This window comes from Onychostoma macrolepis, chromosome 12, assembly GCF_012432095.1.
Source record: "Onychostoma macrolepis isolate SWU-2019 chromosome 12, ASM1243209v1, whole genome shotgun sequence".
NCBI lineage: Eukaryota > Metazoa > Chordata > Actinopteri > Cypriniformes > Cyprinidae > Onychostoma > Onychostoma macrolepis.
Genome location: NC_081166.1, coordinates 13268812 through 13282018, shown reverse-complemented (window position 1 = coordinate 13282018; position 13207 = coordinate 13268812). Strand labels below are relative to the sequence as shown.

Sequence of the window (13207 nt, the reverse complement as noted above, 5' to 3'; positions counted from 1 at the left end):
CTGAGCACTGACAAGCTGACCTTCCACTTCTGGTACCTCTAAAGCAATGCTAGCAGCACTCATACGTCTGTTTTTGAAGCCAGCTTCTGCACCTGACGCACAGCACGAGGACCTAACTTCTTTGATCAACTCTTGCGAGTCCTGTTCAAAGGGGAACCCCTCTTGGAAAACCTCTGTATGCCACTGGCCACTGTACTGTAACTCAGTTCCAGGGTGTTACCGAACTTCTTATAGCCGAGGCCATCTTTGTGGAGAGCAACAATTCTAATTCTCAAATCCTCAGAGAGTTCTTTGCCATGAGGTGCCATGTTGAACATCCAGTGGTCAGTATGAGAGAATTGTACTCAAAGCACCAAATTTTAACTGCTCTAAAACAAGATACACAAACTGGTATAGTCCTGTCATGCAGACAAAAACATGAACATGATGAATAGGACATGTGGCTTTGCATGGTTAAACGACATATAGCTGTTATCACTTAGGGTGTACTCACTTTTTTTGCCAGCTTTTTTGACAATAATGGCTATATGTTGGGTTATTTTCAGTAAATCTGTACTGTTATACAAGTTGCACATTGACTACTCTAAAATATATCTAAGTTTAATTTCTATAGAATTGTCCCTTGAAAAGATTTACTAAAATGATTGCCGAAATGTGAGGGGTGTACTCACTTTTGTGAGATACTGTATATATATATATATATATATATATATATATATATATATATAAATATCACCATAGAAAGTTTTAAAATATATATTTTAAAATTTCTTTGATCCTGGAAATCCTCATTTTATTCCCTGATATACCCAGGTTTTCCATCACCACAGGAACCCTGCTAGTTTTATGTTACACTTTATAATAAAGCTACAGGCCAACAGTTCAGTTTGCTCCTCAAAGCCAATTTTTACTTGTGTTTGTCACTTGCCACTTTGCCCTGTGTGAACAGCATCTGTAAAAGTAAAACCCATAAACATAATAGAGATATAAAGCAAATTTCAGTCCTACCTGCAGTGCGCTGTTTAGGAAGCAGCTGTTCTGACCCGGCTCATTGCTCAGGCCTTTGCTGGGAGCGATGGAGGTCATGGTGCGTGGGGTAAACATCCCCTGCAGCCCGCTGCTGCCTGAAGCAAAGTAGTTCCGCTTCCACGACATGGGTCCAGCTCCGCTCCACCCTACAATCACCACAAGAGCCGCGTCCTTCCCCAGCTAATCACGCTGGAGGAGGAGGGCATCCTGAACACGGTGCAGATGAGTATGTGTGAGTGTGTGAATGCGAGAGAGAAAGAGAGCAGAGAGTGTCTGTGCTGGGCTGGTTTTCTATGTTACTCCCATGAGAGAGGGTTTGGTCAGTGATAACAAAACGAAAAGTGTAAAAGTATACTCGGGTTTGGTAACAGGTGTGAATATAAAAGTGATGTTTTCTCTCGAGAAGGGCGGGAGGATCTCAGTAATGTCTGTCTGTCGCGACTAAATGGCTCCCCACACCTGAGACGGTAAAGTGGGGTCAAACGTAATGACTGGCCTGGTTAAAACCAGCTGTGTGAGTGTTGCAGTGTTTGTTGGAGGAAGTGCGGTCCGAGACACTGTCCTCACGCTGTGATGTCCGCTTTCTGTCCACTGCCTGCTCTTCACCTCTGAGCCTTCTCAATGTGTTCTCTCTTAGCCCAACTGATCTAAAAAAATAAATAAGAATAAATTACATTCAAAAACATTCCTTTTATTTTTCAAACAACAAGCTAAGGTGATACCACCTGCTGGTTGGTCTAGGGCAAAAAACATCATTTTCTTTGCACATTTATTTTAACTTTAACTTAGCCTTGAATTTTCTGTTGTACTCTCCTTACACAAAAGAACATGTAATCCTTTCAGAACATAAACGTGATAAATTACTTTGTGGATTCTGCGTTTCAGACATGCGCCATGCCTATTTTCATCTGTTTCTCCCCTCTGATTGGCTAATCCAAGGAAATAAATATTTTACACATGAAAGGTTTAACAAATGAAGATGTTTTTGAAGTCTAATATGTTCACCAAGGCTGCATTCAAAAATACTGGAAAACAGTAATATTGTGAAATAAAAGAAAAAAGAAAAAGACGAAAAAAGAAAAGAAAAGAAGACGTTTTCTATGTTGATATACTTTAAAGTGCAGTGTAATTTAGTTCTGTGAAATCCAGTCATTACTCCGTTCTTCTAAAGAATTTCTTCAATGTCACATGATCCTTTAGAAATCATTCTAATATTTGATTTGATAATAATAATAAAAAACATTTACAGTTGAAAACAGCACAATATTACAAAATAAATGTAATATTTTTGTGGAACCATGATACCCATATTTACATGAAATGTAAATATTTCAACCACGGTATACATGTAAAATCTCCACTGTTTTCAACCTGGAAAAAGTGAGTGAGAGAGGAAGGTAAAGAGGGAGAGGAAAGACAGCAGCACTGCAGAGACACAGCTTGCATCACAGAGCTGGCAGGTTGGAGGCAGCAGCGTGCTGAGCAAATGTCCTATTCCCACTACTACATAAATACACTCCCACATTCACACACACTCTGTCCACATGGTCCAGCCGGAGCCAGAGCGAGGCCCCACAGTGTGTCCTGTTCTCCTGAGGCAGAGGCATGAAGAGGATGTTCTGATGTGGAAGAACAGTGAGTGTGACAGACCTGAGGCAGGTGTTACACGGGGTCACAGAGAAACATCTTTCCTGCTCTTCTTAATCAGGGTCAGCTCTGTGGAAGCTATAACTGCCTGCTTTTGTTTGCCAGTAAAGCCAACTAAAAAAGATAAGCCCTTTCACATTATGTTTATCCAAACTTCCTGTCTAAGTAGGAAATATGTCAACACAGGGTAGAAAACTTGGCTTGTCGAACCATTTAATGCGGACAAACAACAAGTTCATCTGTCAGTCTCCCTGCATTATGTTACCTGACAATCATGTCGGTGTTAATAAGTGACCATTGTAATGCTGTGCATTGTATTTACACTGTATTATCTTTTATTGACTTAAGTAATAACAAATAAATTACATTTATTTTTTTGTTACCTTTTAATGGGAAACTACACAAAATTTTAAAGTTTTGTGAATATTTTTTAATTTAAAAATATATATTTTTTTAAATAATTTTTATGTGTGGAATCCAAACACCATGATGATCCACAAATCATTTTTAATGAAATAGATGTATTAAATCTATACATAAAATGTAATATTAAGAAAACATTAATATTCAAGTTATTAAAAGTCATTTCATATTTAAAATGTTATATTTTAAATATTAAAAATATTAAATATATGAGGAAAAAGTTGTCAAAAAAATCACTGATCTACAAAGTGACGTTTTAATTACAAAAGAGTCATCTATGTTTTCAGTTCAGATTATTAAGAGTAATAAATTAATAGCAAATTAAACTAACTTAAATTCACGCTAAGACCCTAAATACATTACAATACAGCAGAATAAAAATATTATGAAGAACACATAAATACTCAAGTTATTTAAACTTATTTAAATGTAAAATTTTAAGTATTTGAAAATATTAAATATATCTGCAAAAATTAATGTCCAAAATAATATGATTCACAAACTGATGTTTTAATGAAGTTTAAAGAAAGAGTCATCTATGTTTTTATTTCCATTATAATTAAAAGTAATAATATAATGGGCAACTTCACAATATTTACACAAGTTATGTGAATATTTTTAAATATAAAAATAATAATAATAATCATTTTTATGTGTGGAATCCAAACACTGTGTGCATGTTGCTAACTTTGTCAATTTATTTAAATGAATTTTTTTAATTTAATGAAAATGTTATGTTGGAGTCCATGATATGCATTTTATGGTAGTGCTGTTCATTTTGGTTAAAAATAATGAACTGTTTATTTATATTTTTCATACCTGAAAAAATTGCATTTTTTAGTTATGAGAGTGAAGCATGACACGCTGCTTTACATGCATGTACGTGCATCTCATTTTGCATAAAACTGGTGTGAATGCTCATTCTCAGTGGGCGGCACTGCTGAGGTCGTTGAAGGAGTTATTCACGGACGGGGTCACGTGACACAGGGTACAACTGTGAGTCACAGGCTGCCATGACGACGACAACGCAGTCCACCCCACCCCCATCCCAAGCCTGTGCCGGTCGATGCCCCGGCTGATACTGCCATACACTCGCTGGCACTGTGCAACCATTGCACCAGAGGGTTTATGCTTTTACATAATGCACTGCAGAGCACAGCACAACACAACACAGCCAACAATTACTGAGAGAGAGAGAGAGAGAGAGAGAGAGTGAACTAATGAGAAAGAGAGGAAAGGGCCTCTCTGATTATCCAAATAAGCTTAGCCCAATATGGCATCTAATAACACACACAAGACCAACAGCTCTGAAAAGGCCGCGTCCTCTGGAGCCGGGCGGATAGGACCGTCTCATTAACCCAGCAACAATCAGACGCTTGGGAACCAATCGAGAGCCACTATCAATCAGACCAGGTCGGGATGAACTATGGGAAGTAATCGCCTCCTGGCTAGTGTGTTAGTAAACACGTTATGTAACACTCTGGTGCACTGTGCAGTGACCGCAAAGCCCCGCCTCCATACCTCCCAGTTCTGCTGGCCACCAATCCCCCCAAACACACACGCATCTCCCTAAATCCCCTTTTAATTCCGTTAAATGGCAGAGTTCCAGTGCCACACTGCCAGGATCCGCAGCCGTGGAGATACCTTGGCAATCGTACAGAGGGCACTGGGATTCTACAAAGAGAGACAGAGAGAGATGGATGAGCGTGGAGCCTCTCATGATCCCTGATCTTCACCTCTACTGGGCCTCCATATAAACGTCCCACGATTGTATTTTACGCAGAGCAAACAGGACTGTGATATACAGGGTGGAGAAACATTTTCATCAGGTTTCATTTCAAAACAAACCCAAGCAGAAAGAGTGAAATACATCAAACTCTTTAATAGGGTTCGTTCATTTGAAACGTGAAGCTGTTTAACATGAAAACACGTGAATACAACCAGGCTCCAAAATTAACTTGTTTTTCACACCTGGCAATTGGGAAAACTGAGAATGTGTACCAGGTGTAAATATTTCTTAATGACCAAGAAATTGTATTTCTCTCCCTTTTTTTTAAACAGAATTTTTTTTATTTATTTTTTTTCCAAGAGAATGGATTTTTTATTTTTGTCTTGCATATTTGATACAAACTTCACATTGTATATGAGGTGAGTCAGGCACAAAACACACATGAACATCTTGATTGTGTTTCATGTATGTTTGTATTTATACATTTTTTATGAATGAATGAATGATTATTCTAAGAAATATTCCACACAGTTCTGGCAAATAGAGTGCTGGAAAGGAGAGAAGGAGGGGAAAAGGAGGGGGGGGGGAATTATCCTAGATATCTATCCTAGATAAACTCATGATGGCAAATTGTCGGTTGAGGCAAAATTTAGAAGATATACTACTGTTCAAAAGTTTGAAGTTGTTAAGATATTTCTTATTATTATCAATGTTGAAACAGTTGTGCGGCTTAACATTTTGGTACACACGATACACTGTTTTCCTATTATGTTTTTGTTTTTTAAATAGATTATTTTGTGACTTTATTAATTTACTGTCACTTTTGATTTAATGAACTTCTTTAACCTTAGTACGAATAGTGAGGGTAAAACATGAACAGTATGAAACATTAATGTTTACTTAGGCTTTAAAAATAAGAAAGACCCATTAAAAAAAAAAGAAAAGAAAAATTCAGGAGCACACATGAATTGATGGTAGAGAGACTGTCTGATTTCCAGTCTTTGTCAGGATGACACAATTTAGGAGTGCAGCACTGCAGACTCTCACAAAAGCCACAGCCATTAACAGAGCCTTTATAGTGCTGCCACTGGAGACCAGACTCACTCATCCACAAGCGCTCTCAGGAGCCCTAAAGAGCACCTCACCATTTACACTGTCCTTCTAGTGACTGACTTAAACCATCACCTCCATCAGAATCAACCTTTAGTGCATTTATAGCTGCCAGTTCAATCACAGATGAGGAGTTTTTGTGATTTTTTAGCAGTGATGTTCACTTTATAAATGAATTAATTCTTTTTAGTCACATTCTGTGAATCAATCAGTTGAAATGATTCACAAAATCGGAACTTTTGCAAATCAGACTGAATTGGTTGAGCCAACAGCTCAAATACCAGTGATTCAGGTTAACAACTGAACTGACAGTGTTGTTATAGTTAAAGCTGCAGTCCGTAACTTTTTTGTGTTCAAAATTTATCAAATTTTTATAATAAGCGAGTACACCATGAATACATTTTCCAAACTGTGTTTTTGGCTTGTCCTGAATCACTACGGAACATCTATAATAAGTGTTTATATTCGGACTATCTTAGACTATCTTAGCGTTTTTCTCGCGTGATTCGTCATAGACATAAACAGAGAGAAGTAGCTCCGGCTGCAATGTTCTTCCGCAACACACACGCAGTTCTGTTTATTAACCACTAGAGCGCCAAATGTTACAGACTGCAGCTTTAATTAAAACTAATATTATTTAAACCATTTAAAAAAAAACAAAAAAAAAATGAAATAACATTAAAATGTAAATATTACATGACAAAACTAAAATTAAAAGAAAAAAATAAAGAAATTGTTACCCTGGCAGCTAAATAAAATCAAAAATTACTAAAACTAAAACTGAAATAAATATAAATAAAAAAAACAAAAAAAACCATAAAATTACTAAAACAAACTATAATTAAAATAAAAGGCAATTCTAAATATTAGACAAAGCCATAATGTTACAAATATAACATGTAAGTACATTGTATTATAAATTTGTTGTAAATTGTAATGTCAATTATAGTGAGGTTTAATAAGCTGACACATGAAATTACAATACACACTAAATTTAAAATAGGATTTTAAATAAATTTGAAACCATGCCATGTTCCACGCATGAGTCAAACATTCACAAACACTCAGCCTAAAGCTCTCCTCCGATTGGGTGCCATTTGGTTCAACCAATATCATATTTCCACAATGTGAAGATGTAATTCACAGTCTCTCTACAGGTGACTTGGACCCAGCTGCTAAATGGTCAATGACTCTTTCTTTCCATTCCAGAGAAAATGGAAGGCCATTCTGCAACCAATCCCTGACTGAACTAAATGGAGAAAAAGCACAAGTCATCAACTCAGGCATGAGGAATCATTTCTTTAGCTGGCACTAAAGTAAAGGCAACAAATGAGAGATATAAAATCTCTTTGCGGATGGATGCAATCAGTTGAAACTGAACCATTAGTCCAAAAGCTGAAGCATTTCCTGAGCCTTTGTGCCGTACCACAGCCGGAAGCAGCCCTTCTGATGCCTGGAGCCTGCAGAGAGACTGACATCTGTCTGCATGTAGCTGCCGTGCCACCTCGCACCTCTCTCCGCCTCCCGCTGATAGGGTTTGCGTGACTGCAGCTCGCCAGACGCAGCAGGAGAGATACGGCGTGGAACTGTCAGGCTGAATCCAGTACAATGCAATCCGGTGTCATTCACTGCTCAGGGATCAACAATAAGGATTTTCTTCTGCTTGCCCAGCTGAGTCAGAATTTAGTCACTATCTGCACTGCCAACATTTTTACTGGACTCACCGCAAATAATGTATGGCTGTATGTGCAAGAAAACAAATGTCACAAAATCATTTCATCACTTGTGGAAATACACTACAGAAACAGTAAAGTGTCCATTTTTATAATTTACACAAAATATTTATTAAATGTTAACATTAAAAAAGTATATTTTTTTAATAAAAATATACCATAAAATGTTTAAAACAAAAATACATTAATTTGATTAAAAATTGCTACTGACAAATTTATTGTGATAAACTGAATTTTACAACATACAACCATAACTGCTATAAGCAACAGCTACAAATTCAAAAACACACTTTTGCTGATAAATTATGGCATATGATGCAAAAAAATATACTAAAATTTAAACTAAAATAAAAATTGAAATGATGCTACCAACACAAACACACACTACCATTCAAAACTTGGGGGTCAGTAAAAATGTTTTTGAAAGACATCTCTTATGCTCATAAAGGCTGCATTTATTTTATCAAAAATACAGTACAAAATTTTACAATTTAAAATAACTACTTTTAATTTAAATATACAATACATGTCAAAAGTTTATGAACAGTAAGATTTTTAGTGTTCTTTTAAAGAATTCTCTTCCACTCACCAAGCCTGCATTTATTTGATCCAATATACAGCAAAAGCAGTAATATTGTGAAATATTTTACTATTTAAAATAACTGCTTTTTATTTGAATATATTTTTAAATGTAATTCATTCCTGTGATCAAAGCTAAATATTAATACTCCAGTCTTGAGTGTCACATGATCCTACAGAAATGCTGTTCTTCTGAAATATCTATTCATTAAAGAAACCTGAAAAAAAATTCTACTCAGCTGTTTTCAACATAATAATAATAAATGTGTTTTTTGAGCAGCAAATCAGCATCATGTGACACTGAAGACTGGAGTATTGATGCTAAAAATCAGCTTTGAAAACACAGGAATAAATTACATTTTAAAATGTATTCAAATAGAAAACAGTTTTTTTTAAATTGTAAAAATATTTCTAAATTTTACTGTTTTTGCTGTACTTTGGATCAAATAAATGCAGGCTTGGTGAGCAGAAGAGACTTCTTTAAAAAAAAAAAACATTAAAAATCTTACTGTTCAAAAACTTTTGACTGGTAGTGCATTTTAAATTGTCATTTATTTTGATGTAAACCATGATACATTTTTTCACAATTCTAGAAAGTTCAGAAGAACAGCATTTATTTGAAACAGGAATCTTTTTTAAACTTCATAAATGTCTTTACTGTCCCTTCTGAACAACTTATGAATCCTTGCTGAATAAACTATTTTTGTGTACAGAATAATCTTAGTGGCCATAAACTCATTCACTAATTTCACCTCATCTATTTTAGGCAGCTAGATAACATTACTGACAAGTTTAAATCAGCATTATTTACGACTTCTATGTTCCATACGTGACAGATAACTTAATTTGCAAGGCTTAAAAACACATTCAATAAAAATTTTGTGACATTTCAGCACTGGTCCAACAGGGCTGTTGACAAATTCACCAACTGGCCCACAACTCTCTCATACTGACCCCACACCACTGGTCCATCATTACTATTGAGCCCTGCTAAGGAAACACTGCTGCTGGAAGAAAGCAGTTTTCTTCTCCTCACATGCTGCGGGACTCTCCTCTCCTCCGCTCGTTACAAAGCCAGGAGGATCTCTGATCCGCAGAGGAGGCGTGGGCGAGAACGGCCGGCGGGTAAACCTAGACCAGCGTAAACGCCGCCAGCACTGAGGAGTTTAGATGCCAGCAAAGCCGTTTCATTTCAAGGGACCTTTTAAAGGCTTTGTTGTCATTCAATTCAATTTTGCTGTGGTAAAGTGCGCTTCAGGGGATAGACACACACGCCAAGAGCAAACACGAGCTTTAGGCTGCCTTTTTCTTCACAATTTTGCCATTCTCTCCTCTTTTTCTGTCTAATCATAAAGTATTCTTCCTGTTTACTTATTATGGCAGCAAACCAAAGCAAAAATAGCACAAACATCTGCTGGTGGGGCTTTAAGGCTCGGCCGTTTAATTGTATTAACGTGGCGTTAATATTTTTATGTAATCAGCGGCTCCCGTTGCGAATCCCATTTCAGCTATCGTCCCCCTGTGACAGCGGCGGGGCAGTATTAAACTCGCAGTCACCTCTTACCATCCGAGCACGACTATTTCCACTATTCGGCTTCTCCAGGGAAAGAAAAATTAGCACGGACTTTCCTTCTCTTCTTTTTCAGAGACACCACGTGAAAGCAGACACATTAAATAACGGAGCGCCCCATGTCGCCTCAGGACCAGGAACTTCAAAGAGGACACCAAAAAAAACAAGAGATGATGGAGGGAAGCTGAAGAGAATAGTGAGGACTTTCAGCTAAGTCAATTTTACGGAACAGACAGAGAGCCTCACAACAACAAAAAAAGAAGCATTTTGGTACCGCTCACATAATAATCACTTCCTAACGGCACAAAGTAGGATGGAAAAGTGCTGTACAGTAGATATACACACCATGTTCCACCAGAGAGGAACTCCAGGATACAAGGAGACAAAGTGTTCTCAAAAAGAGCCGAAAGTGGAATGGGATCCACTCAGAGTCATGTTACAGACACACACTAACAAGCACACAAACAAACTGAATAAATTACCTCAGGAGAATAGATGGTTCCAAACCAGCTTTCGAACATCCCAAATGGAACCTCAAAAGACAAACATAATCATCCAGAGCAATGACATTCTTCCTCTTCATTTACAGCTATATTAAGCCAGGATTTGAATATGTTGGCCAGTGGTCAGCTGACTCAACAAAATGACTGATATTTGTATGAGTGTATAATGGATGGGGGGGGGGGGGGGGGAGTTAGATAAATATGAAGAAAAAAAAAAGTAAAATGAACTAGGGTTGTCACGGTACCAAAATTTCAGTATTCGGTACCGATACCAGTGAAAATCCACGGTTCTCGGTACCAAATGCTAATTAAAAAAAACACACTATTTTTTATAATAAAGTCAAACAAAAATAAAATGTACAAAAATCAATGCCATTCTTTATACTTATTTAAATTGTGTTTCAAGTTTTTCCGCAAGTAATAAAAGTATGAAAAACAGTAAACAAGTTTCACCCAAATTTGATTTGTCTTTTAATTAATTAAATTTAAACACATTTTATTTTTTTGGTAAATAAAGGGGATTTACTATTAAAATTAAAATGTGGAAGAAGTATTGTGTGATTTCTTTAAAAATAAATATATATATATTTTTTTTTCAACAGTAGTAATAGTATCACATACATTCTACTAAATAATAGTAATAAATTTCTGGCACAATGTCTTTAAGATAAACTTTTATTTTGACGGTTTGCCGTGAATACCTTTAAATTTCTGTGTGTAGCTATATGATATGATGCTGGTTTTACTCAAATGAAACGGTAAAATGCTCGTGAAGTGACTCTCAGAGCAGTTCTGTAGATGTTGTTTATGTATTTATGTCTTCATTGAGATGGCAGATGCTGAAATCACCGCGAGCGTGATTCATATTTAAATCGACTTTTGCGGCTTAATATTTACAGATAGGCTACTAGTCCGTGTTGCGATTTGATTTAAGTGTAATGACCTACTTTTGATTAATTCATCCAAACTTTGACAAATTCTGTGACATTCCGTGCTAAACTGTGAATTCCGTTTTTATAACTGGATTCCGAGATTACGTCCGCGTTTTCTACATCGTGGAAATCATAGGGCCGTACGCGTCAAGAACCGGGTTGACCGGGTACTCGGTACCACCGGTACTTAAAAAAAACCTGGTACCGTGACGTTTTCATTTTTTTAGTACCGACTTGGTACCGAAGTACCGGGTCTTTTGACAACACTAAAATGAACTGATAAAGTGGCAAAAAAAATTGTACAAGCATTAATAACAAAGTTATGAAGGCATAGACTCAACTTTCAAGCTAAGAATATGGTGGAGACAATGTGGCGGAGAAGGAAAAAAATGCAGTTTTGGCAAGTGAACTGATGTGGGCATTGAAGGTGAGAGAAGGTAATGCTGCCAAGACAATATTTTATGAAAGCACCATCAATATCAACAAATATATTGAATAACATGGTCCTCAAATCAAATCATGATATTCCATTTTTCATATACATTTATTACATTTACAGTAACTTGCCGTTACGGCAATTCATACGACAACTATTCTTAACTAGTCATAAGGAGAACTCACAGAAGAGTAGTTGATATTGAAACCTAGTCATTTCACATCCCTAGTGTGTATGATGGTGCATACAAACTTGAGATGGTATGTGTATGAGTCTCCTAACACTTTCTTTCACCCCTGCTGTGTCCACAGAGAGTGTGATTACACTCCATTTTCTAGCCACTCTCCTCCGTCCTAACAGTGGCAAAAGCCCAGGGTGGCATTGGCACACAGCAGGAGCGTGTGTGACGTAAGTGTGTGTGTGTGTGTGTGTCTTGTAAAACTTCCCGCTAAAAAGGTAAAAACTGCAAGCAACGTTAACAATTGTGATCATATGTTTATGTACTTGTACCTGTTTGTGTACTTGTCTATGAGGGTTCTATTTTGTAGAACATTATTTACATTTTCTAATTGCTAACATTGTTTCTGTTGAAACGTCTGTTAACTGATATAAAGAATATTCTTCTTCTTCTTCTTCCAATAATAATAATAATACCACCAAATTGTTATTGCAATTGTCTAATATGTTACTATACTAATACTAATTTGCATTTATTTTCATTTTACTTATTTATTTGGTATAAATGATCATTATTTTGAATAATAATTTAAATAATAAGTACAAAATAATTTTGAATTTTAACATTAACATAATTTTTATTATTATTATTATTAATAATAATAATTCCAATACAGTTCTACTTTTTTACAATTTTACTTTTTGTATAATTTATTATTATTATCGTTAAATGTATATATATATATATTTTTTTTTTTTTCACTAAGGTATATTAATTTTATTTATTTTTTATAATTTATTATTATTATTGTCAAATATATATACATATATATATATATATATATATATATATATAGCAGTGTATACTAAAAGTACAATTGCAGGGTATTTTTATCAATCACGTAAATATGTAAATGTATTTGTAATATACTTAGCATGAAATATACACACATACACTAAAATGTATTTGAAATACATTTATTTCATGCTAAGTATATTACAAATACATTTACATATTTACGTGATTGATAAAAATACCCTGCAATTGTACTTTTAGTATACACTGCTATACTTAAAGTCTGCTAAATTGAAACAACTAATTTTGTACTTAATGCACTTTAATTGTGCAGAGGCAGTGCTGAAGTCCAACTAAAGATATACTGAAGTATATTTGATTGTGCTAAAGTGGAACTATTGCAAGTACACTTAAGGCACACTTTGAATATCTTGCATTTAAAGACCGATATTATTTAAAGATCATGCAATCCTCATCAATAGTGACATTGAACCACATTTTAGGCTTAATATTAAGAAATGTGCACAAGTAATACTCCAAATA

At 35.6% G+C, this 13207-nt stretch overlaps 1 protein-coding gene across 10 annotated transcripts in view; it reads right to left on the bottom strand.

Moving 5' to 3' along the window:
- usp54b (ubiquitin specific peptidase 54b) overlaps positions 1–13207 on the bottom strand; it is a 162314-nt gene that overhangs the window by 118499 nt on the left and 30608 nt on the right. For 7 of the 10 annotated variants that reach the window (XM_058792735.1, XM_058792732.1, XM_058792729.1 and 4 more), the window contains exons 1-2: positions 10303–10458; positions 1009–1676 (exon numbers count right to left, since the gene is read on the bottom strand). The exons of 1 other annotated variant lie outside the window; for it this stretch is intronic. In XM_058792735.1, coding sequence (XP_058648718.1) covers positions 1009–1155 — 147 coding nt within the window. In that variant the 5' untranslated portion in view covers positions 1156–1676; positions 10303–10458. Of the gene's footprint in view, positions 1–1008; positions 1677–10302; positions 10459–13207 lie in introns of those variants that run through there. 2 more of the 10 variants (XM_058792727.1, XM_058792726.1) reach the window with 1 other exon arrangement.